Below are 26,029 nucleotides of genomic sequence, written 5' to 3'. Positions count from 1 at the left end.
TACTAACTTCTGAAAAGTACTAAGTCACTGCGACTGAAAATAATTAATTTATTAATTGCACTTTTTCATTTTGATCTGTCACAGACAATCCTAATAAAAAAAGGAGGACTTGTAGTTGTCTGATGTGGACAAGTCCAAGCAGTATGAATACATTTGCAAGAACAAAAAAAACATTCAGCTAGAGTTAGTGACGGGTTAAATTTAATTATGGTGATTACAGATAACATTCACCTTATATTTAAACTGGGGTAAATTCTCTATTAAGATGTCAGAACTCCATTTTCCACATCCATAGTAATATAAATCATAACAAAACATAAAAGCTTTTGAAGAACCCAACTTTAAGGTTAATATTATAATAAAAAACGGATGTCCAAATTCTATAATTAATGTGTATTGGACCAGATATCCTCCTTCACTGCTGGCCCAAAGCCTGAAAGCGCACCATTTCTCGGACAAGTCTCTGATTGGTCCCCTGCCCTACGGAGGGCGTGTCCTCCAGCACTGGGCGTTTCACAAAACCAGCCTCCACGCAGCTCACCCTCTCATTCACTACGGCTTTGCTGAGTTCACTTGTTCACTCCAGAGTTCTTTACCCACTTCTTTGCTACTCTTCTCTCAGATTTACAGAAAGCGTTTATCATTTTTCAGCGTGCAGCCTCGAGGTGCGCGGGCGTGCACTTTATTGTCAGTGGTAGTCTGCTTTTCTTTTCCCTTTTTGCTTTTTAGTTTTTGCACAAATCAGTTAGTTTACTTCTGCGAGTCTCTGCGCGCCTCTGACTCTTCTCTCCAGCATGGATTTAATTTGGATTGCGGGCTTCGTTGCGAGCTTCTGCGCCTGGTTTGCCTCGGCGGAGCGGCACAGCGTCTACTGGAACAGCACCAACCCAAAGTAAACATCTCCTCTTATTTCATCCCTCAGATCAGATGCATGCTCAAAAGTGAAGACAACGAGAAGTTTTCCTCTTTAATTGTTGGCTCGCAATCCTTCCCGATCAGTGTTCGAGTGCATGCATGAATAATTGCAGCAAGTCTCCTGTGGTTGTTGTTTTGATGAGTTTGGGATGGAGGCAACTGGCTGCTGTTGACATGATAATGCCAGACAGTTGGGAGTGTTTCTCCTCCCTCCCTCTTTCCCCCACTTTACGGCACTTTCCTTCGTGCCTTGTTATTATTATAAGGTTGTTTATCTGTAGGTCATGGCTCAACCTGTTCTCATTTAATCCGGGTTTTTTTTTTTTTTCTTGTTTTGTTTTCGCAATCTGGGTGCGCATGTGGTGCAGAAGTATTTGTGTATTTATCTTTTTAACCTGAAAGCGAAGTTATTAAACATTTCCTGCTATTAGATGGATATAAAGCTGAGTTAAATGGAGGGATTTAATAAAAGCAGCGGGGATTTAAAGCCATTATCCGGACTTTTCGGTAAAGTCACTCACTATTGTTTTTCACCCATTCAACAACATAGAAAGTTCGGTTTTCCTGTTTGCGCTTCTAATTTGCTGTAAGTCGTAATCTATCAAGATCAAATCTATCCGACCAGACACGTCTCCATAAATGCACCGCTGATGACATCACAAAAGGCATAAAGTAGCATATTGGTTATTTTGTATGCATGTATTTTTGTGATTTTTTTTTGTTTTTGATCAACATCACCTTATGTTTACTACTCTTCTGCAAAGTTGTGGCAAAATATTTCGGCTATGTGAGAGAATGATGCATATATTTCAGGCTTGTTCTGCTTGATACTGATTCCTGGCTTTTGCTGACATTCCAGTTTGTACCAATTTAGATATTTACTCCCCCAATAACAACTAAGTAATATTAAAAATGAGGAATGTGCCGCAAGGAATAGAAAGAAAATGTGGATTTTCAGTGTTTGTCCCACCGATCAAGGGAAATTATCCAATTCAATCTCTTGCCAAATTTTTGGTGCCTTTCTAAATATCGCACATGGACGTAGCCTCTAGGCTGACTGAAAATAGAAACGAGAATGAAGAATCTTCAGCAACGATTTTGAGCCAAGTCATTAAATGAAACCAAAATGGCCTGGTTGATGCGTTCTGGTAAGATGCTTTTTAAGCTCCAGTATTTTTTCTGCATCAGTCACTTCTTCCTCTAATAGTTTATAATTGACTCAATCCCTCCAGTTTGCCTTCCAATGAATGCATTTGTCCAACCAATGCAATCATAACCATTCTTGGCAACACCAGGGGGAAGAAGTATGAAAAAAACATCTTTCAGCAGTCAGAAAGGGAAAAGTTGTTAAGCTTAGATAAGTACTGTGAGGTCAGACTGCTTTCAGTGCCACAGAACTGGCTAGACTTGTTCTAAAGTTAAAGACGATCATTGATGTTTTTTCAGCTTTTTTAAAGTTTTGGTGGCCATCAGAGTCTAACCCTGGTTAAGCACAATCTTCCAAACAAAGTTCAGGTTTTGAGTGTTTCTGTGATTTTTATCACTCACAAAAGACACGAAGATTGATTAGTCAAGTCAATTGGCCACAATTTGCCAAATTTCCCTTAACTGTATGAAACAGTTAAGTTTCAGTTTAAATACTAAACATTTCTGTTTCCTCTTAATTGTAAAATAAATCAAAACTAAGAACTCCCTCCTTTTTCAGTCTTTGAAGGCATTAAAGAGCATATACTTTGATTGTGCTGGAGTTAGCTGTGCATATTATGATGCATAAACAGGAAAATTGGTCAGTTTTCTAATTGCTCTAGTTTAAGAACGTGCAGCTAATCTATTGCATGTGTTCTAGACGGAACTGGTCAAAATCAGAATTAGCCAATTGGTCGTCCAGAAACATTGGAAATAAATCCAGGGGGGAAAAAAATCAACTAAACTCTAAATGGATGGCTTAAGAGCATGGTGCAAAACTTAATGGATATGAAATGGGGTGTTGTTCCTCTTGTGGTGTCATCAAAGCAGATCTAGCATTTTTTTCCTTCTTCTTCTTTAATTTACCTTTTAAAAATATAGTATTTTTTCTGTGGCAAAAAATTATTTAATTACCCAGATGTGTTTTATTGCCCGTTTAAGTTCATATTTGAATAAAAAATACACCACTGGATGGCATCCTTAAGGCAAATGCAACAAAAAGCATCTGTTTCACACATTTTTTCATTCATTGGCTAACATCCTTTCAGCTCATAAACTTTTCCAGGATTTTTACAGGCTTGACTCACAGCAGTGTGTTGAAATATCTGTTGCAATATCCTCCCCATCTAACACAGAGCCCTAACCACTGCGTGGAGTTGTGAGGTTACTGCATCTCCTAAATCAGGGGACGTCTTTCACACCGCGTTCTGCGCGGGCCGTCGGGGAGACAGGAGGGCGTTTATGTTTCAGGTGGCAGGACGAACAATAATGCTGCACGACAGAGACAGAGGAGGTAACATGAAGCCTGCCCAGTAGGTCACACTACGTGGGAGAGAGATGGATTGTTCGGGGAGAAGAAATTGGAGCTCAAATCGTCGGGGTTAGGGACCGGCCGTTTGGAATAAGCGAGGGGGGTCAATTAGAATCATAGTTGATGATGTCTGGGGTGAAACGGCCCGAAGAAGGTCAGGTTCAAGAAACCACAAGCAAAGTTCTGCACACAGAGACACACATAGCGACACATATGAGCAGGCAAGTGCAAACAGAGACTCCTGGCAGACAATCACTCAATCACACCAACGGCGTCTAAATCAATCATCCTCTCTCTCTCTCTCTCTGCAAACACCAAAAGTTCTCCCTCAACCAACTTTCTCCCCATGAGGGATAAAACTGCATCATGTCATGTTCTCAGAAAGTCCGTAATTACAGCAGCAAAGCTTTTCTCTGGAAATCAGAGGAAAGTCAAAGTCCCAGATGGAGAGGGGTTTTATTTTAATGTTGGCGTGCCCCTGCTGTGCAACAACAGTTGCGGTCCCTGCGTACAAACTGGTAATCCGTCTTGTTTGCACTTGCTGTTTTTCTCCAAATGATTCTGTCTCTCTCTCTTTCTCTTATCTTAAGCAGAATTTCTGAATTTGTTTCATTCAGTAGATTTTCATCTTTTAATCTCCACACTGCCTCTCCTGTGACCCGCCACTTGATCCAGTGTGTTGACGTCCATCATTTCTCCCTTGTGGTGCTCTCCCACCATAAAAAAAGCTGTCGTTAATCAAATCGATCTGAAATTGATGACTTCGGTCCACGCGGCCCAGGCTCATTTCCTTTTTCACAGCTTGTTTGTTCAACAGTACACACTCATGCATATCCACTTCTTTCCCGGTAGTGCCATCGCGCCTCGGGGCCTGCTGACTTCCAAGGTCGAGCCTGCTTGAACTTTTAATGACTACTTTGTTTCAGCGTGACTGAAATCTGTTTGCATTTCAACACTTGTGATGTGTTTTCCAACTTTTGTTTTAGATTAGCCACAGCTTAATCAGCTTTGATTCCCAGAAAAAGGAGCACAGGTTCTCCCTTCCAACACGCCGACTTGTTTTTTTGTGAAAGGGAGTGTCTTCGTGCAGAAGCTTACTCACACCGTGACTCATGCTCTCTACACATTAACCCGACCGTGCACACACATGTGCCACGCGGTTGTGAAGGTTAACATCCTCCCAGGAGCACTCTAAACCCTGGAACTCCAAATCTGAGGCCATAATTTCCTTTTTCACACCTTCCTTTTTCCACTTTTTCCCGTCTTTTCGCTGTTGGCAGAGCATGAGAAGACCACGAACCCAACTCCCCTTCTTTTCCTTTTCTGCTTTGTACCTGTCAGCTCCTCTCTCTGCCGCTTTCCCCTTCATCCTATTTGGCACAGTTTCTTCTCAGCTTGGCTCTGTGACTTTTTGTTTTTTTAACTGTCTCTTTAACTCTTTACTCACTCATGGACTCATACACTTTTTGCATCAGACCCTGCATTTTAAGTTAATTAGCTCTGATTCTGAATGTTTATGGGCCTTCCTGTACTTCCTGACAACTGTCAGGGTAATCTTGTTTACTGATAGGATTACCCTGGCTCAGCTACCAGTATCAAAGTACACGAAGATAAAAACAAAACATTTGAGATTTTCTAATCTGAATCTCATTGCTAGTATCTCTGCCAGCTATTTTGGCCAATTCAGGAGTGATATTGTTATTGGATGATATAAGAATTACAAAATATGTTTTTACTCACCTTAGCCTGAGGCGGCGTCAATCATTTATGTTTGAAGCAGAGGTGTTGCCACACTGTGTGTGTGAGAGCAGTCATTTTAAAGCATGAATTACAGATTTTTCTTTTTAAACTGCCTTTAGCATCTTACGCTGATGAACAATGCAGTTAGTGAAGGTAACTCCAGTTGTCTCCCAGAACATTTACGAAAGGCTGCCAACATTTCCAAATCTGACATGCTCCATGCCAGACATAGATGAAAATCTCTGAAGGATGAAATTGAGATACTTTTTCTGTATTTCCTTCAACCTTCCTGTTACCCTGTAAAAGTTCAGCTCTCTCTTGCAACTTTAATGATTCACAGAAATGTTTCCTTATTTCCTCCGACATTACAGAGCATCAAATTAAACGGTGATACCCCACAACTCCTCAATGTGTACTGCCAGTCAGCTGGCTGAGAGAGGGCATCTACGCTTTTCCCTCATTTAGTTGACAGACAAATTTAATTCATAGAGAGTGCAGTGAAATGTGGCCAGCTGATATCAGCATGTTACACTTGAATTACTTTGTAAACAGCAGACAGGAAAGAAGATATATTTTTCTGTGCAATTACAACTTGAAAGCTGTTTCAAGTTGTAATTTGCATTCACTTTTTTTGGCAGAAGTAGAATTATTTGCTTCTTTCCTGTTTTTTTTTTAAAAGCAATTATATTATATTATGCTTCTTTGTTTTAAACTCTTCTGTAAATGCTGTGGTATGTAAAACTGTGGCTTTTGTAGGTGAGATAATTAAACCGTGAGCATCTCACACACCCCATGCCTGGATTCAATGTGTGCAGTTATTTCTGGTATGAAGGATTTTCTTGCTATTTAACCAGTCAATGTGGCTGTTTTGTGATGCGCCCCATACAAATTGGGGGGAATGGTCTTCACAGTGGGCCACAGAAAGAGAATAGTAACTGGTGTGACCGATCGCGGGTCAGAGTTCACCGTGTGATGAAGTGGCACAGCCTCTATCGGTCTGTCAGTCATTCTGTCACGCCGGTGGTCCCTGAATGCCACTCTGCCACTCAGGCCGGCGCTCTGCCTCTGGGAAACTCTCACTCTTCCCCCTTTCGTGTTTTTTCACTCCTTTTTGCCAGCTTTTATCTCAACTTTACAAGCTGTCCCTTTTCAGGCTATTATTTCCTCACCTCCAACTCTGGTTCTCAGAGAAGGGAATGGGAAAGAAGGAAGCATGCTAAGAGGTGTGGTATATATATATATATATATATATTTTTTTTATCGTTCTTGGCACTAAGGTACTTTGCCCTTTTCCTTCACACTTTTTTTCTCCTCTCAGCCGTTTCCCTTATAGCTTCCTTCTTCTATCTTCTCATCAAAAATCCACTTGAGTCTCTTTCTAAGACTCTCCCTGCTCTTTATACCTCCCTGTCTACATGTAGGTTATTCTGAAGATTTGGAACAAGAAATCCCATGAATATAGTAATAATGTTAAGCCTTGGTTCTGCTTCTATATCTATATTCACATGTGGGTCTCAGAGATCACAGATAAAACTGGGTTTTCCCATTTGGCAAAGAAAGATGAAGTTTTGAATTCCGAGTAACTTGACCCAGAGTCACTTCCCTGGAAAAAAAAGCATCCAGGTTTTCCACTTAAGTTTCTGATCCGGCCCCTCACCCTTCCCCCTTTGCTGGTCAGCATTCTCTTTAGAAAATTCCTAAGTCGATCCATCTTTGTCTGCCCTCTCTCCCCCTCCTTCTGCTCTTAATCTGGCATTGTAATCTGTCTGGTAAATTCAATCTGGAGAAAATGCTCAGTGAAATGGTCAAATGGACAGTAATCACGTCTTGTGTTGTTCTTCCCTATCCCGTTTCAACTCTTTCTCGTAGTGTCACAGGTAGGAGGGACATGTTTTATTGACTGCGCCATATAATGAATGAGGCCAAAGTTCTTTACACTTCCTGCAGGCAAGCTGTTGGGTCGCCACTGCCATAGTCTGCACGCTGTCTCCTGCGTAGTGCTGAGCATCCTGTTAACATGTTTTCCCGGGAAAACTGCGTATCCTGTCTGCACAATAAACAATACATTTCTCACACAGCAACACACGCAACGTTGAGAAGTCTGAATGCAGGAGTTGATTAAACTTCCCAGGCTTTTATGTGGGAAATGTTTGAAGGGTGAGAATATTATGATTAGCAGAGGATTAATTGTTTTATGAGCCATATTTTCAACCAGGATGAATTGACCGAATATATCTTGCTCTGGGTTCACCTCTGATCCAGTCTTACCCCCATGAACCCCTGAGATTATTTAATCGCCCACTTTCCCATCTTGATTACTCTTCCTTATCTGTGCACCAGACTTCCCCTTTTCCTTAACCTCTCTGCAGTGATTTACAAGAGTCATGGAGGAAGAAAAATCTCAGTTACAGCTGTAATTCCTTATCATGATTCATTTTCAATGAGGAGCAATTTGCCAAAAAAAAGTTGGATATCATCAGCAAAACATAACATTGTGTTTTTTCTTGTTGGGTAAGTACAGGCTGTTGTGTAACTTAAGCCCTGCCTTATATTCAATCCTATTAGAGATTAATCACTACAGATGAATTTCGTTACCACAGCTGAAATAAGATCTGACAATTTTGGAAGATAGTCCCCTAAAATTCAGAAAAGCATCAATAAAATTATCTATTTTGTTGGTATTTTATGGGTTAAATATTGGAAAAATTTAGTTTTCCACCAAATCATTACATATATCAAAGCTAAAAACTCATACTTGTAAACATCTGTAAACACATTGACAAATAAGATGTTGAGCTCTAGGTCAATTTGCCTCATTTTGTACAAATCACATCATACAAATATGCTTAATACTTTCATATCAGTTTGTTTCTAATCTGAGTGAATTCACCACTTTGCCATTTTGCACCTCCATTTCTATACCAACATATTCATTATGCTTTGTATTTATTCATTTTAAAGTATTGTGTTTATTGTAAATAATTGGCTAGATGTTGGAGAAAGCCTCTAAATGTAGAAACATACTGTACATTATAGATTATAAGGACATAAATATAGTTTTTTATGGTAGATGGTAGACTAAATGTGAAGATTTAGTCTATCATATATCAATACAAGACTCTTCAATATGTCTCAATTGTAAGAGCATATGAAATGATCTATTTTTGGTACCAAATGTCCTGTGGGAAACTAATTTTTTACCTAAAGTTTTTGGTTCAAAACAAACAAATAAGACCAAATCTCAGGAATTATTGAGATGGTTATAAAAACGTCAAATCTCATCTATAATTTAAGTTAATCATATGTTCTTTCCTCAAGATTTACACCATGCAATACACTATGGTTTTATTTATATTGCTTTGGATGTTCATGGAGCCATTAAACACTTATAAGACATGACCTCCATCCATCCAAAGCAACTCTGAACAACGTCCTGCTGGTAAAACTGATTTATAACCACATTTATTGGCAGCACGTAATGGCTAGGTTTTAGAGAATCACTTTAAATCACCTGTTGTGAAAGCAGGTACAAAACGAGGCCCTGAGCAAATTCATGCATTGTCTGTTGGAAACACTTAAACTACAACACAACAAAATGGCAAAGGGGTGAAAGAACCGCATGTTTTGAGTTTAGTGAAAATTACTTTAAGAGTAGAAGGTATATTTGGGCCTCAATGGGAATAAACAAGTGATATCTTCATTTTCTTCTGTACACCCTCTATTCAGGATCCTGTCTAGCATTCAGTTGCCCCATTAAATAAACATTTACACAAATCAGAGTCTGCAGGTCAAACTTTGAAGGCCAGTAATGGTTTGATTGGTCCTTTTCTAATAAAGGTTTGAAGCTGTTTTGAAAGGCGAAAACATAAAGGAAGAAAAAGATTTAAATTGTAGACATCAATCTAGCAATTTGGTTGTATAGCCATTTGGCTCCTGAGAGATGTGATGTCAATGCTGACCTTTCTGCTATGGCCTTTTTATGAAGTACAAATGGTTCTGGGACTAGTTTGAGACAGTTGGAAAGAGCATGTGCATCTATCTGAGCTGCTTCGGTACCAGAGAAGAAGTCAGTCTCTTCCGAGCTTTGTCATTTTGCTGGGTGGCAAAAGCAGCTTGGCCTGTTCATCCAGAGATGCAGCTGGGGTGACCAATGATGCAGTCAGGAGACAAAGATTGAGTGGCAGGCAGGGGAAAGCAGATTGAGACTGATGACAAAAAGTCACGCGGGGCCACAAAGAGTGAAAAGTTGGAATATTATGTTAAGAGGGGGGAGTCGAGAGAGCTCACTGGACATTTAGGCTTGGCACAAAATCTCTTCACACTGCAAATGGCGGACCAGAGAGAGCCGCATATTTGGAATACCACCAGAACAGGTTGTGATTGGCTCAGTGAGTTTGAGGTGAGGGGGGGAAGGACAGGGTTGACATGAGGATCTGGTTTGCTTATTGAGTGATGAAAGACGGACAGAGTGTGGGAGGGGATGGCCGGCGGTGATGGATGAATGGATAGACAAAAGTTACAAGAAGAATTCGAGCCGAAACACTGAACTGTCGGATTTTAAGGCTTAATCATCTTATTAGGCAACATGTGGTTCTGATTGGAATATCTTGAAGCAAACTGCTCCCCTGTGTCCATTTTTTATTACTTTGTTTTCACTTTTCAATCATGGTTTTGCAACATCTAAATTACCAGTAATATTTTCTTTGAACTCCAAAACTGTTGCGTACAGGAGTAATGCCTGCTCTTGATGTGAGGACAATGGAAGTAGGGGGAAAAAAGCTCCAGCCTGCCTGTCTCACACATTACTTTGTCCCTGATTTCGGCCTCGCTGTCCACTCTAAGCCCCTGTATTAAACAGAGTCTGGCGCTGATGAATGGGCTGCAGCAAAGACTCTGCTCCACCCAATAATCCAGGCCTGGATGAGCCGATTAGATGGTCCCACACATTTTGGTTCACTATCCCTAGCTTTGTTGAGGGAAATTACCAGGAGACATAACCCATACAAACACAGCCCAGGACATGATAGTTTAATATTGTCTTGTTAAGACAAAAGGAAGTTTTGGAGTATTTCTTTACAACTTTATATGTTTAAGATCCTCAGGTGCTGATTTGACAACTGTCCAACCTTTGATCCACATCGTGGCCTCCTCACCTCAGAGGTCCGGCATTCCAGAGGGTGATAGAGCAAAGAGATGGGAGGGTGATGGATGGATAAAAGGAGGGGATAGAGGTTGAGTAGAAAGGAAAAAGGCAGACCTAGGAGATTAAAGAAGAGCGATTAGACTCCTGCTCCCAAAGAACTCTCCAATAAATCAAGGATTCCTTAGCGTGTGAAGAGGAAGAGAGGCCGGATATGGTCTGTAGTGGATTTTTCACCAAATTCTTGACCACTTGACATTCTCTCTCTGAGCTATCATAGCTGTTCCTTATTGGCATTCATCTTCCACCTTATCGCGGATGAAACGCACTCCCAGATTCCTCAGAGCTGGAGTGAGGCAAAACACACACACGCCTTCTCAGACATAAACAATCACACACTTAAATGTATCAGGCCGAGACAGACACGCATGCAAACAATACTCGCTGCATGCCTCAGTTCCACAAATCATCACAAAAGAGGGGAAACAGCCGCTCCTCCACGCTGTGACATTTACAGAAGCACTGGTGTGATTAATAGGAAGCATCCTGGCTTAAGCAATATGAATAAATCAATACATCCCATTTACAAACTGAAAGAAAAAGTCTGGAAGAGGAAAATAACAAGGGACCGCCAAGTTGGGTGTGAAAGAAAGATTTGTCGGGGCGTTGGAGAGTAAAGGTGGCGGGCTTTGACATTGTTAGCTTAACTTCTAAACACAGGAGCTAAAGCTTTCTTCGAAGGGAGTTACTCCAATCAGTTAATTAAGCTGATGATGTGGAACGTTTCAATGCCGAGGCGCTGGACGGGAACAAAAGGCAGTGGGATAATTAAAACTGTTTGCCATTAATAAAAGGCATTAGCCAGTCTCCCCTGGTGTGCATTCAGACACTGTTCTCCCTGCTAAGTGAGCCGCTCCTGTCTGAAACGTCAATAGAGAGCCGTATGAAACGGCTGCATTGATAAAGCACGAAACAGAAACACTTACTGATGGGGGAACTTCAAAAGCCATTCCCAACCGGAGCCCTTTGACCCGCCTCGCCCACTCCTATTCATGTCTCCCGTCTCCCCCGCTCAGACTCTCACCCTAAATGGGTTGGAAGTGGGGAGCAGGAGGGCATAATTACCCCCTCCAGGGTGACTTTAATACCTCTTTTTGTGTTTTTAATTGCGCCCCCTTTGACCCTCTTTTGATGAACACACCGCAACCAGTTGGTAATCAAGGTGTAAGCAGATAGTTTGTTGGGGGGATGATGGCTCTGTCATGGATAACACATACATACCTCGCTTGTTTGACTGTGTTATCGATTCAGCTGCAATTGAAAGTAACAGCAGGGGGAAAAAAAACACTTTCGCGCTGATCTGGTAAATAGAGTGCGGCAGGCAAGCGGGAGATAAGCGCTGAGCTTTTTTGGACCGTGGCAAAATTATAATTATTGTTCTTCCTCTCCACAAGTTGGCTGCCGCACACTGTTATCAGCACAGTTTGGTGGAAGTTTCAGAACTGTACTAAAGAAACCTCGTATTCAAATGGTGGTTTATCTGGCCATCAGCAGCGAGGGAATGCAGTCAGGCGGAGATTGGTAAACTGATTCAGGGGGAAGGGAGAGTCGGGACCTAGAGCTTGGAGCCATAACGTCTATCCTGTTACCAGGGGGTATCAGGAAGACCTATGGCAACAAACAACCTCGCTGACTAATGAGCGACTGGTGCCTGTGCATGGGCCTGAGCACTTTGATCGTTAGTCACACATATGGAGCCTGTCACTAAAACCCCACCAAATTCTACTTGTTACATCCAAAGGGGTTTATGAGAAAAGGCAGAATTCACAGAGAAATATATACTTCAGCTTAGCACCCTGAAGGCTTTTGAGAAGTCATAACTTGTGAGATTTATGGAGAAGATAGGTAGCTCTCATTTTTTCTTCCAAGCTCTTGAAAGCTTGACCTTGCATTCATTCACCAGCCACTTTAATAGGTGGTAGTTGAAGCCAACTCGCTGAACTTTAGACTGAGCTTCGGAAAGAGGAAGGAAGGGGATTAAAGTGACTTTGAATGGGTTGTTGATGCAAGATGACCTGGTTTGAGTGTTTCAGTGACTAATGTTCTGATTTACAAAGAATAGTTCAAAAAGAGAGTATATCTAGTGAGATGCAGTTTTGTGGAGAAAATGGTTGATCTCAGAGTCGGAGGAGAATGGGGCTGATTGGTATGAGACGATAGAAAAGCAGCAGTAGCTCAAATGGCCACTTATGCAGAATATCATCTCTGAATGCACAAGTTGAATCTTGAAGCACATGCAATGAAATTTGATAAACCGAAACTATGATCTGCATATGTGCACCAAAGTTTAACAATAAGTGGTTGGAAGAATTTGCCTTGTCTGATAAATCATCCTATATTGGAAAGATGGGGGATGTTTTAACTACAACTGAACAACATTTATGGGTGTACTTCAATAAATTAGATTGAAAAGTTATTTTTCATCAACTCAATTCACTAAGCGAAACATATAATATGGATTATTTACAAACAAAAGGATGTTTCAAGACCGCTTATAATTTTCTGCTTAAATGTATTAAAACCACGTTTAATTCCTTAAAGTGAGAATGCTAGATCAAATAAATGAAACATTTTTAATACAAAAATATGTGATAAGTATGTCGTAATTTTCAAAAGGTATTTTTAATCTGACAAGAATACATATTCTGATTTACTAAGATACACCTGTAAACGCCACCTTTTACCTGAGGATGACCTCCGTATTTCTGTTTTCTGATGGCTACTTCCTGCAGGATAGCACACTACGTCAGAAAGTTTAAATAATCTCAGTGGTTTACTGAGTTAATGGTTCTCCAGTTTGCTCCACAGTTGCCTAATCTCAGTACACCAGGAATCCTCTGGGATGAGGTGAAATGGGAGATTTGCATCAGATTGTGCAGCCAAAGCAATCTGCGGGAATTGCTTGATGCTGTCATCTTAATACCAAAACATTTCAGGAATGTTTCAAACACCTCGTTGTATCTATGCCTTAAACCAGAAAGGGGTTCAAATTGTTGCTAGAAAGCTGTACCTAAAGAAGTGGATTATGATTCGCAGATATATTGATCCAACGGTTGGTTGTCTGTTTTTTCAGCTTTCGAAAACCCAATCCAAACCCAACTCATCGCAAAAGCAACAGAACTCTATACTGTGCTTGAAAGCTGTTAAAATATTTAGGTCTGTCAAATCTCACCCCTCCTTCGGGATTCCCTTGATACCTCAGAACAGTAAGAGACGGTAAACTGATCCACATTTCATGGGGGCTGGGGTGGTAATCTACCAGGGGAGGAAAAGTAGCTCTGTGTGGGTTTGGTGGGTGTAAATAGTAGGTAGCTACAGCTTTAGGTTGTTGATAGATGGGAATTAGTGTAAAGTGTGTGCGACAGTGTGTTACGAGCGGCCAGCTACTGCTCCTGCCTGGTGATAAATGGCGTCAACAGAGAACAGAGAGCTTTAGCTGTGAGCCACCCTTGGAGTACTCACTCAGCCAGGAGACAAAAGTGAAATACCTTTGGTGGCAATTCCCTGGAGATAAACTCATATCTATGAAGGATGAACTCAGGAGGGAGAATCGTAGATTGTTTAGATATATTGGAGTTAAATTCTTGTACTCTGCTTGACTTTTCTGTATTTTTCCAGAGTGCAGAAGGCTGAAATCCATCTTTTTCTGCAAGGAAAAAAAAAGGTTTTGATGAAGACTATCGTAAAGAGGGTGGAGGACTGAAAGGAGGGATTCATGGTGGAGAGAGAGACAGTCTGACTGTCTCTGTGTTTGTAATGAGAGGGAATGTGATGGAAGACAGTTAAAGCTTATCACCATGTTGCATGTTCGTTCAACTTGGCTAATGAATGGGTTAAAACATATGTTTCTATGCCCCATACAGCTTAGTGTGTCTCAATCATGTTCTGTACGTTAACTGATTATATCATATCCTATTTAAAGAGGGGAAAGTACTGAGCTCGACTTGTGTGGTTTCATGCCTTAGATTCCTAATTTTGTGTTGCATAATCACCAGCAGGATTGCTGAGAATGAACCACAAAATCTGTGATGAACAGCATGATCTAACTCTTGTTTTGATTACGTAGTCTCTCTGCATGTCTCTTAAAATGCATATTATGACTCAAAACAAAGTTTTAACCATTAGAATACTTTAAATTTTACTGGATTCACTCTCACAAGCATCAACTGCATCACACGGACAACACTGGATGAGAAATATTTAACTTTTTTATTCAGATTTGACAAAGTTTATAATAAAGAGAATGTTTATTGTGATTGGGTATTTTAAAATTATTCTAAAAATCACTATTCTTAGCTGCAGATAAAAATGTTTGGAAGCTAATTGTGCTGTTAGCATGCTAATAGTATGCTAGCTGGAACTGGACAGCGTGATTTACGGTAACTGCTTTTGAGGGAAAACGCATATAAACTGTAATTAAAATAAAATTGTATATGAAAATATATTGTATAATGCATGTTTCATGTTTAGATTTTCTCATCAAAGTGTAAATTATGCTATCTAAGCATGTCTGGCACTTAGATAGCATAATTACCATTTTTAACTGGTAAGATATTGGGAAGCTATTTTGGGTAATTTTAAGTCTGAAAAATGGCATAAATTTATAACACTAGCAAAGGCATTGACTGCAGCTGTAACCATGTTGCAATCTTCATTAAAAAGTATGAATGGGAGGCAATTAAATACCCTGTACAAACATGTTTGTTTTTTGTCTTTTTTATAATTTAAGGTTGCATATAATTAACTAAGCAGTGAATACCTGGTTTAATTGTAGCTTAAGTTTTTATATTACAACTTACACTGCAGCTCTGTCATACTTTTACATATTTTAATTTGTTAAATGAACATGTATGCTTATCCCAGCTGTGATCAATTGCCCTGATCACTCCTGGGATCAGGGCAATTGATTTGCTTTGGCATATTCAACAAATCTGAAATTTTATAATTAACTTTTGTTTGGCTTTACCATGCTATTGCAGAATTAACATGCTCATGCTGACATTGACGTCATTGTACTTTTACTGTATAATGAAATCAATGCATGGTAAATTATAAAAAGGGGGGAGCATTACTTTTGAAAGTTTAAGCAACACATTTTGGCTGCTATTTGGAGAATAAGTGGTTTGAATAAAGTTATTTTTGTCTGTTTAAGTGCATTTTCCCATTATGCATTCTGATGCTCCATCCCTGAGGTATTTGTGTGTAGCCTTGCTGCTGTCGATACTCATCTCTTGTCTTGACGGGCTAACTGACTGCTAATGTTTCTTTGTAAACATCATTCAACTCCTGGGGGACACGGGATCGATGCGCGCTCTGTGCCAGCTCCTAGCCCAGCAGAGCTCAGCAGCTACTTCACATTCATCCATATTTATGCGCAGGTTCTCAGCAGATTGCCGTTTCTCCCTGTTTTCCCTTTTAATTCCACCTGAACATACTCATCTTCTCGGCCCAACATCCCCTCTTCGTCCCACTCTCCGTCTCTCATTTATAGGCCACTCAGTCTTTCCTCTGATTTCCCTGTCGTACATTTGACGTTCAGCCGATCAATATATAATCACAGGTTTTGAGGCTTACATTTATCACCCCTCCTGAGCTATAACTACGGTTATCAGTCTCCTGCCACTGGCGTAACCTTCCTCACCCTTCCTCTCCTCCTCTGTAGGTTTCAACGGGACGACTATGCCGTGGAGGTGAAGCTCAATGACTACCTGGACATTGTTTGCCCTCACTACCCTCTGGGCGAGGTGCCGCAGGTGGACGCCGAGCGGTATGTGCTGTACATGGTGGAGCGTGAAGATTACGTGTCCTGCAAGCCCCAGTCATACGACCAGATGCGCTGGGAGTGCAGCCATCCATTTGCTCCTCACGCTCCAGAGAAGTTCTCCGAAAAGTTCCAGCGTTTTACTCCATTCACGTTTGGGAAGGAGTTTCGTCAGGGAGAAAGCTACTATTATATCTGTAAGTGCTGTTATGGTTTTGCGTTTGTCTTGTTTTGTGCAGAAATAAGTTTTTGACTTTAGGCATGAGCTGCAGGTCTTTAATCTACAGCAACAATGTAGTGGAAATGTTTGATTTTTCTTTGAGTCCCCTGAATGCCATGTCATTATTTGGCATGTTAGCCAAATAACACAAAAGCTTCAGGAGTTCAAGATGTCAGTTTTTAAGGACTTGATCATAAAATGTTGGTGTTTTTTTTCCCATAAAACATTTTAATTAAAACACTCCTAAAATTCCTGCATTGCTTTTATAAGGTTTGAAAAACCGTGGAATTTGATTTAAACTTTCTATGTGTCTGGATATGTTTGGAAAGTTTTCAAATTAAAAAATAAAATTGAGTAAATAAAATACAATCTGAAAAAATGGTCATTTCCAGTCCTTGACTTACCATCTAAAAGTTTGAGATTTGTAAGTCTGATTAGGAAACCTGACATTAACTGATCAGGTTCAAATTAAATGTCGCAAAATATTTTAAGTCTGCTCTCTGTAAAGCACTGTAAAAACAGATGATAAATTATTCTAAAGTGCTCTAGTTCATATTGTAAATAGTTATAATGTAAGCCTAAGGAGACATTAAAATCCTTATCTTAAAAGGTTAACACAAACTCTAATCTCAGGGTGGCCCAGAAAGAGGGTGAAATTAAAGTTAATGTAATTATTCTCGTGCTGAAATCTTGGCCTGATAAGAAAGCATGACTACAACAATCTCCGTGCACCAGCTGGAGCGTAGTGTTCAGCTCTTTGAAGCTTATCGTGTGCAGGCTGTTGGCATAGCATGTACCGTGTTTGTCCTGCTAGACCGTGCACAGAGCTCGTGCAATTTTGTCACCCTTACCATGGTTGTAATTAGAGGAACGGCGGGACGAAACTCACTTTGCCCAGTCGCAGATGGCCTCCCAAGGCTTTGTTGCCAAGAATTTAAACGTGTGTGTGCATGTTTGCACGCTTGCGAGCATGAAGGTGGATTAAAGGGGAGGATAAGTGCATTAGTCTGGATGTTAATGCCTGTGTCGTTGTTTCCCCATCTTGCCTTCTCTGCAGCCAAACCTTTGCACCACCACGGCAAAGAGTGTCTTAAGCTGCGGGTGGACGTCATTGCAGCTGATGGTGAGTTCACCTACATCTCTGATGAAAGGAGAATAGCGGGGGACAGACCAAAGCAGGAGATCTAATCGTGTTTCTGTTTCTTACTTAGGCTCCCAGGAGGCCAGAGTCGCCAACAAAGGTACAGGCGGGGGTGGAGTTGGAGCAGGGGGTGGTGTTCACAACCCTTCCAACAAACCTGCAGGTACGCTCACCAGTCCTCTGTGATGCAGTTTTTGAAAAAAAAAATATATATATATTTTCAGACCACTTGAAGTTTTTACACATTTAGTTAATTTTCAACACTTTCTGTGTGCAAAAATCTGAAAAGTGTGGCATCCTGCTGGGAAGCGAACCTCTGCAAACGGTTTTTATGAAAGAAGAAACAGAAGCTAGTCAACTCTGAACTCTGGTTAGCTCTTGTGTTCCTGCAGGAAAAACGGTATTCTCACAGCATGATGCTGCCAACAACATGCCAAATTGTAAAAATGATGTGCCAGTGGGACTTTTTATGGCTTTCCTCTTGCTACTCTTTCCCAAAGACTTGTAGAGTGTTAATGCAACTAGTAGATTCTCCCACCTGAACTTGCTTCTTCTACAGCTCCTTCAGAGTTATGAATCTGTCAGCTACAGTTTTGCCACATTCTTGTCATTTTTGGGTGATAATTTTGATAACATTCTGGTTGATGTTTAAAACTAGAGAGATTTTACAACTTAATCCTGCTTTAAACTTCATCTAGACCTTTTCTCTGACCTTTCTGTGGTGTTCCTTGGTCTTCATGATGCTGTTTGTTTATTATGTTCTCTAAAAAAAAAACTCAGAAATGTTTATACTGAAATTAAATGAGCCAATTAAATGTTGCGAATGTAGACTTCTACGGTAATTGTTTGGATGTTATTTCTGGTTATTAGATAAAAGGGGACTAAATACACTACACTTTTCAGATTTTTTTTTTTTTTGCCAATACATTTAGAAAAACTTTCTATCTTTTTACTTCCACTACAAAATTATGCACCCCACCATGTTCGTATATCACATAAAATCCCAGGAGATTGCATTGAAGTTTTGAGGTTGAAACTTTGGTAAAATGTAACAAAGTTCAAGGAGTCTGAAAACTTTTCAAAGGCATTGGAATTCAGGCTTAGTTTGAGGAAGATTCTGGGGTGTAATCTTAATGTCTTTTCTTTATTCTCTTCCAGCAGATGACCCAGTTGCAGTCCTTCCAAATGTCCAAAGTGTCCACTCTGCAGCTGCATCTACGTCGCTCTCAGTCGTCTCATTGCTAGTCCCTTTACTACTTTTGTTACACTGAAAGGAAGCGAAAAGACTTACTTTTTTTCAGGGACTAGAGTGAAGACAGTCTGTGGGGTTGGAAACCACGGACTTAAAATAAAAATATTACCCAATGCTGGCCGCTGGGAGAGACTTTCAGAACTTGTAAAGTACAGATGGACCCTCATTGAGCATTTGAGACAAAGTTTTTGTGCTTTGTCTTGTTTTCCAGAAGATCACAGTATTTTATTTTATTTTTTATTTTTTTGAAAGCCTAGCCCTATTTGAGTTGTATTTGTCTGGAGGGCCGTGCAACAACATTTTTGCAGGACACATTCCTTCTAAAACTATGAAGAGGAAGAAGATATCAACATGGATGAAGAACAACCAAGAGCACAAACACTAACTTGACCATCTAGGATTTGGATTTCTGAACTCGAGCCAAAGATCAGCCCTCTTTCTAACTTGTACACTATTCCACCTTTGAATATCGTGTGCTGATTTGTCGTGTTATTGTTACTGAGTGCTGTTGATGTCTCAAGTGATTACTTTTCTCTAAATGTAGCATTCATACACACAGGAGCTGTTCTCATCACTACCGTTGCTTTGTGGACCATGTGCTTACACACTGTAGCACTAACAAACTCACATTCGGCGGCTTTAAGAAGGCTTCACACACTGGTTACGACAAGCTTTTAAAATAAATCACTTTTCAAATCCTTTCCTGTAGAACGTGTGACATTTAGCCTGCACAATTCAACTGAAAAACAAAACAATCAGCAGGAAAATAATAAGCTTGGCTGCATATTTGAGCATATTCTGAAACGAAGCGCCTTTTAATTCAATTTCAGCATTTAATCAAATTTATTTGGTAATATTTACCCGCTCTATGTTGAAGGATTCCTCAAATCTGTCATATTGTGAGGACATTTCTTTGCCCTCTTCAGGTGGCCTGTCCAGATTTTCTGTGAAGCTTAGTTATCTACTAATCTAAAGCCACGTTACGTTCCAAACTCCCTTATAGGTTTTTGGAACCATCGTGCCACAAAAGCTTAAGTTTAGTTTTTTTTAGACTAAAACACATTTTCCCAAAAGCTTCTGGAGGTTTTTTTTGTCACATGTGGAAACCAACAGCTCTTTCAGTGTTGTTGCATCCTTTCCTGATCAGGTTATGTCTGCTTTGTTTTACTCATTTTGGTGAAATTAAAAATTTTTTGTAATGTTCCTGCATTTCCACACTCTCTCAAATGATTGGTGTCTTCTGTCGCTGTTGCATAGTGCATATAAAATGCTCTTAATTGATATATTGTTTTGTAAACCTCTGCAAACTATAACTTTATCTAAGAGATGCAAATGTCAAGAAAATCCTCAAATTTAAAATCCATTATTTTGTAGCCAATTTTTTCTAGTTAGTCTCAAAACTAGACATAGTTTCACTTGAATTGTGCAAGAAAAATCTCAGATTGTATGTGGAAAAAGTTTTCAATCTTATTGTCATTTTAACAGGGGTGTGTGTAGGCTTTTCGGAAGCCGCTGTAGTTCGAACACTGACGCACACCTCCACCTGATGCTGTGTGAACACACACTACATCCTTTTACGTGTACATTCTGTGAAGATAATTTATGACATTTTTTTGCAGCTCAGAAGTTTTACTGTACATACCTTGTGCTCACTAAATGTAATGTTTACTGATGGCGATGAGTGCCGGGGGCGCGGTATTTGTGTGAAAGGGAATGTATATGTGCGTGTGCGTGTTGAACTGAAAATAGGAGAATGTACTTGAGCTGTGGGGAGATTTGATTTGAAAGAGTGTCGAGGCAAAATGTTCTGCAAATAGCAAAAACACTGAGATGATGACGTGTATCGAGGAGAGGCTGGTCTTCTCCGTTAGCTGGGTGAAGCCACTGTAACGGTTAAACTCTGACATGAAGGGCTGGTTGGAAATCTTTCTTTGTTTAGTTTTTGATCTCTCTCATAAAACAAATTGTCACCAGTTCACAGCAGGACAGGACACAGCATCGAACGGAGTTGCTAAGCTCATCTTCAAATGACCAGAAACGACAAAGCACAACAGTGTATGACTACCATCTTTCTCTTCTTATTTTTTACCTGAACTCTCGTTGCCTAATTTTGTACATGTGTAAGTAAGAGAAGTGTATAATATGTCCATATGTGTATATAAATATAGATTATATTAAAAAAAAAACAGTTTGATAAATGTGAAAAATTTTCATGTGAAATAAAAAAGATATTTTTGGAAAATCAGACCAGCTTTCTTGTGTTTATCTGTGGCTGTGATAGCAATACTGTTTCAGGGATATTTTAAATGAATGAATGCATTTATAGCTATTATTTTAAAAGTACAAAAACTGTCAAGAAACAAATGCCTAAAACTTTAGATTCTCAGACTGTTACTTAATCCAAGTGAAACTCACCATATTAGAATATTTAATATTTAAATCATGTCACAAGCTCATTGCGGCTACCAGCTAATGTAAATCCAAAATTTAGTTTGACATTAGAAAATAACACCAATCGAAAAAGTATTTATAATGCAGGGGTGTCAAACTCATTTTCATTTTGGACCACATCAAAAATCTGAATGTTCTTAAAGGGCTGGTTGTACCAGAATATATTAATAAAACCAATTAAGCTGTTAAAAAACCAATAAATAGTTGTTTTTCCAGGATTAACACAACAGATTTTCTGGTGCCATTTTAGAAATGTTTGTAAGGAATCTTTAGATTTGCGCTGATCTATGTTGGTAAATGTGACTTTTTGTTACTTCCTGAATTGACCACAGATTATCACTTGACATCAAGTAAGGCTGAGGCAGCAGTCACTTAAACAAATTTTTTTTTTTTTACCAATTTTGAGAAAATTTGCAGTAAAATCAGACAAAAATGTGGAGATTTGTTGATTTTGTGGGAATTTTGCAGATTTGTGAAAAACTGGAAGGACTTATTGATGTAATTTGGAGTCTAGAGGACCACATAAAAAGCTACAGCGGGCCAGATTTGGCCTTGTGTTTTACACATGTGGTCCAATGCATAAAATAGATATGGGACATTCAAATTGAACAAGTTAAACACATTTCACAGTCAGAGAAATAAGTGAGGCACAGCTGTGCATGCGGAGCGGCTGGGGAAAAGCATATCAATATAACTGCTGCAAGACGAGCTTTAAAACACTCGTGACAGAAAGACCAGAGGGGTCAAAGTGTTGGTGCGATCAATTAATTACAGCAAGGTGGAAAAAGGAGAGTGACCAAGTGTGTGGGAACTGCTCGGGCTGAATTTATATCTTCCATCTGTGCAGGAGAACCGGCTGAAATGATGTAATGCGAGCTTTAGCGTTTATCTCAAAGCACAGCCTTCCTATTGCCAAGAACATGGCTTTAGACTCTAAGAGCAACACTTGAAAACACAGGAACAAATCTGAGAAAGCAGTAGTGACACTTCGTTTTCTCCTTGGCTGAGCTCCTCTCGCAGTGTTAGTGGAGCACTCGACCTTTTCTGATAACTTTACAAAACGGCGAGGAGCAAACGGATTACCACGCTTCCGTGGCATTGGTATAATTGGGCCGTGCAGGATTACTGCGCCACGTAGAGCACATATTTATCAGCATCCAGCCATGGCACATCGCCCTTGGTTAGACTCCTAATGGGTCGGGGAGTAAATATTCATGACAAAGAAGCAACACTGAAACTTCTCGACTTCGTCCTAAATGAAATAAAATCCCTGTTTCTTTGGAACTGATGTGATTTTGGGTTAAAAAGCTCTCAGGAAGCCAAACCCATTCTTCCTTCTGATTAGAGCGGAAAGATTTCCAGAGGAGCCAATATCAGAGATAATGGCTCCAACAACCCGGGGTGACAGGAGGCAAATAGGATCAAGGCTAAGGCTGGCTGAGAGTGGGAAAGCTACAGAAATGGGATAAAACATGGAGATCCACGCAGTGTTTACCATGACCTGCAAATGCACAGATGTGATCTCCCTGCGCTTACTCTCTCCGCACACTCACATCTCTGCGTCTTTCCGGTCAAACACTCCGTTTTTATTTTTCTTTTATTATCTGAACTACACGACAAGTCATTGTTCTCCTCCCATTCCCAGGGGAGCTTTACGACCATGACAGTAAAACCAGCTGCAGCACCAAAAAAAAAAAAAAAAAACTCCGGTGCCACAGTTTAACAACTCCCCCGTGTTTTCAAAGAGGTGCTCATAAATTGTGACAGTCGGACAGGCCCTCTTAACCGACCCCTGGAGGAGGCGCGGTTCAGTGGACGATCATCAGGAGGGAACCGTTCGTTTTATTTACGCATTCTTCAGAATACTGACCTGTGTGAATGTGGACAGCAAGTGTGAAATCTTTTTACGCCGCAGTAAATGTTAGGAGGCTGTCAGGCTGAGAACATGAGCAATGTCTTGCAGACATACAAGACAAACGCTATATCGTTTTAAATGAAGGAGCGTGACTTTTTTTTTTTTTTTGTAAGGGTTTGGGAATTGGTGATAGAAAGAAAGTTCACTCTTTCCAGCTTTTTTAGTAACTATTTATGGAAACAAGAATGTACAAAAACAGATCCCAAAATATCTGTGGCCGCGTTCATAAACGAAGAAGCTACTGTAGGAAAACACTGTGTGGAAAAATGAAGTAAACTGCATTATATCTAAGTAAGATTTGATCTTACTTTAGATTTTTTTTTTGTGACTGGCTTAAGTAATTGCACCTTGTGGGGAAATCTGTCTATCTTGGACAATGACATGTCAACCTCCTGAGAAATGTCCTTCACGCAGCTAGAGGCTCAGAAGGTGTTATATTTTGCATTGGACTGGATCCTGTAATTATCCACTGCTCGTCGTCTGCTGTGGACCTACAGGACTTAATTTGGTCCTTTTGTTCCCATGAAAAATCTGTTGGTTTGGCTTCTTCACTTTGAGCTCATTCTTGTTCCCACAGAGCCTACAGTGAAGCCTAAAATGAGTTTTGAGCATTTTTACTGTTCCTATTCAGTATATTGAAATGTCGTAATGCAAACTGTAAGCATTAAATCTGTGGAATCTGTAGAAAAGTATAGTTGCAATTACAGCTCCAGTCTACAGGGTATTTTATTGTGTTTTTTTTGTGACAACCCAGCACAAAGTCAAGCATAGTAGAAGAACCTCTATTTGGAGCATGGCTCTTCCACAACAAACATGTTGTGGAACACTTTTTTTTCTTCCATTTTGCAATTATAGACCACTTTGTAGGTCAATGGCATCAGATCGAAATAAAATTTGTAAAAGTTGGTGATGAGGTGTGAAGAAGTTCCAGCCATACCTATAACTTTGCCAGGTACGGCCTGTCACTGTAACAATTTGTGCTGGATGATAAATTGACCCAGAAATTATTGCGATAAACGATAATATTATTGTCTTGAGACCATTTTCAAGTAATATAATGATAATGACATGATAATGCATGAACACATTTTCAAAGATCAATAAACTTTAAATTCTAACAAAGATTTAACACAGGAAGTGGAAAACATTTAAAATTTCCAAAATCAACAAACAACAGAAACAACAAATAAAATCAATTGTGTAGTCTCTGCAAAGAAAAACAAGGAATAGTTGATAAAGAACCAGACTGAAAACTTTTGTCATCCAGTTTTTGTTGGAAAGAGATGGAGAAAAGAGAAAAATGCTGTCATGCAAATTTAAATCATTGAGCTTGTTTTAATTTATCATGCGATTAATCGATTTATTCCTTATTGCAACAGGCCAACTTTGCAAGTAACAGTGAGGGTTAAGAAGAAATCAAACAACCTATAGCAGGAGATAAAGGTTTTAGTCTGAGCTTACAGCCTTAGTGCAATAACTGAGAGAGAAAACCCTGACCTGATGTCTCTGTGTATCATTTAGGTTGTAACAGAGCCAGAGCTGTGAGCCACTGGCGTGTGTGAGGCTGAAACCTGGGAGGCAGCCATGGAAGTTACGTTTTCCAAAAGCAGCTGGTCCATCACTGCCTCCCTGTGCTCAGTCAAATCTCCTATCAGCAGGACACATGATGACCGGTCCCTGTCCGCCTGCCAGTGGATGGTTGAACTCACAACAGCCAGGACGGTCTGACTCAGAGGAGCTCTGACGGCTCACCCGGTGCCTTAGTAGCTCTTTAGAGCGTTTATAAGCAGCCATGCTGGACTGAAAAGAAAACCCAGCATCTTGTAAGCATCACAGCAGCTGCTCCACAATAGCCTGACCCAGAGGTGACTTTTTCCAGCTTTGTTTGTGTTGTTTTATGCACTGATGATATTCTGCCAGCTCGGATAAAAGACTGTAAAAGTGCCTTTTCTTCCCTTTTTGTTGGAGCGTGTTAAAGCTTCAGATGACAGAAAGGTCAGATGAGGCTGCTGGGAAACTGAGCGTACTGGTTTTGCAGAATAAGCTGGAACATTTGTGCTAGTGAGGGCAAACTTTGGCCCGCTGCCACGGTCGGGGTGTGGTCTCCCCTTCCCGAAAAAGTCCTGTCACACATTGTCCCCACAACGAAGGTCATCTGTGCCACTTCGGCTCATGGTTTGGTTTCCTGTCTGTCTTTTCTAAATACCTTTTCCCTAAGCACTTCCTTCACTTCATCTGTGTCTAAGTTGCTGAAACATCTCTAAATATTTTTGACACGGCGACATTAAATAAATCAAAATCTCAATCTGTCAGCTCAAGGCTCTGATTCCGGACTCTTTCTGCCATCCTGTCCGTCTCGAGATGGGTTTGAGGTTTTGCTGTGAAACGTGTGGGTGGGGAAAAGGAGTCTTTTCAGCAGACAAAAACGATAACCTATCATTTTTTAGTCATGTTGAGATGAATTTCCTCCCGGCACTGTCACTGAGTGTCTCTAGGAATGTTTTTTAAGGTCTCAGAGGGGCCATGCAGCGGGCATGAACCGAAGTGCTGCTGCTCTCACCGTCAAAATCCCCTTTGGGTTGGAGCAGAGGGCAACCACCAGTCTGTGATTGTCTTTTTCTCCTGGTTTTTCAGTCTCCAAACTGAATCTAGCTGCAGAATGGTGAACCATTTTATCTCCTGCATAAATACATCAACGGGAGGAGTTTCACTTTATCACATAAGCACATTACATCTGACAGATCTCAAATATCTTTCTTAGCTAAAAGTTATTTTTATTTTTTCTTCTTAATTTTACGTTTATTTTACCTGTGCTGATTAAGAACGAATTCTCCTTGAGTACATCTCAACAAGCCTTTTTTTCTTCTCTGCGGGTGGATGAAGGATCCAAAAAATTGTACTCATGTCAGAGTAGCACTATCTCAAAAATATTTTACT

At 40.2% G+C, this 26,029-nt stretch overlaps 1 protein-coding gene across 2 annotated transcripts; it reads left to right on the top strand.

Moving 5' to 3' along the window:
• The first annotated feature begins 535 nt into the window (after positions 1-535).
• efna1a (ephrin-A1a) lies at positions 536-20,973 on the top strand. 2 transcript variants are annotated; one of them, XM_032581207.1, is made up of 5 exons: positions 536-892; positions 16,015-16,310; positions 17,391-17,456; positions 17,545-17,637; positions 18,633-20,973. In XM_032581207.1, the coding sequence occupies exons 1-5, from the start codon at positions 795-797 to the stop codon at positions 18,743-18,745; spliced, it is 666 nt and encodes a 221-aa protein (XP_032437098.1). In that variant the 5' UTR covers positions 536-794; the 3' UTR covers positions 18,746-20,973. The 2 variants fall into 2 exon arrangements, with proteins under 2 accessions (XP_032437098.1, XP_032437099.1); XM_032581208.1 differs by having other exon boundaries at positions 18,636-20,971.
• Positions 20,974-26,029: the final 5,056 nt, after the last annotated feature.

This window comes from Xiphophorus hellerii, chromosome 13, assembly GCF_003331165.1.
Source record: "Xiphophorus hellerii strain 12219 chromosome 13, Xiphophorus_hellerii-4.1, whole genome shotgun sequence".
Lineage (NCBI taxonomy): Eukaryota > Metazoa > Chordata > Actinopteri > Cyprinodontiformes > Poeciliidae > Xiphophorus > Xiphophorus hellerii.
The sequence above is the reverse complement of the archived record's forward strand: the minus strand, read 5'-3'. Positions and strand labels throughout refer to the sequence as shown.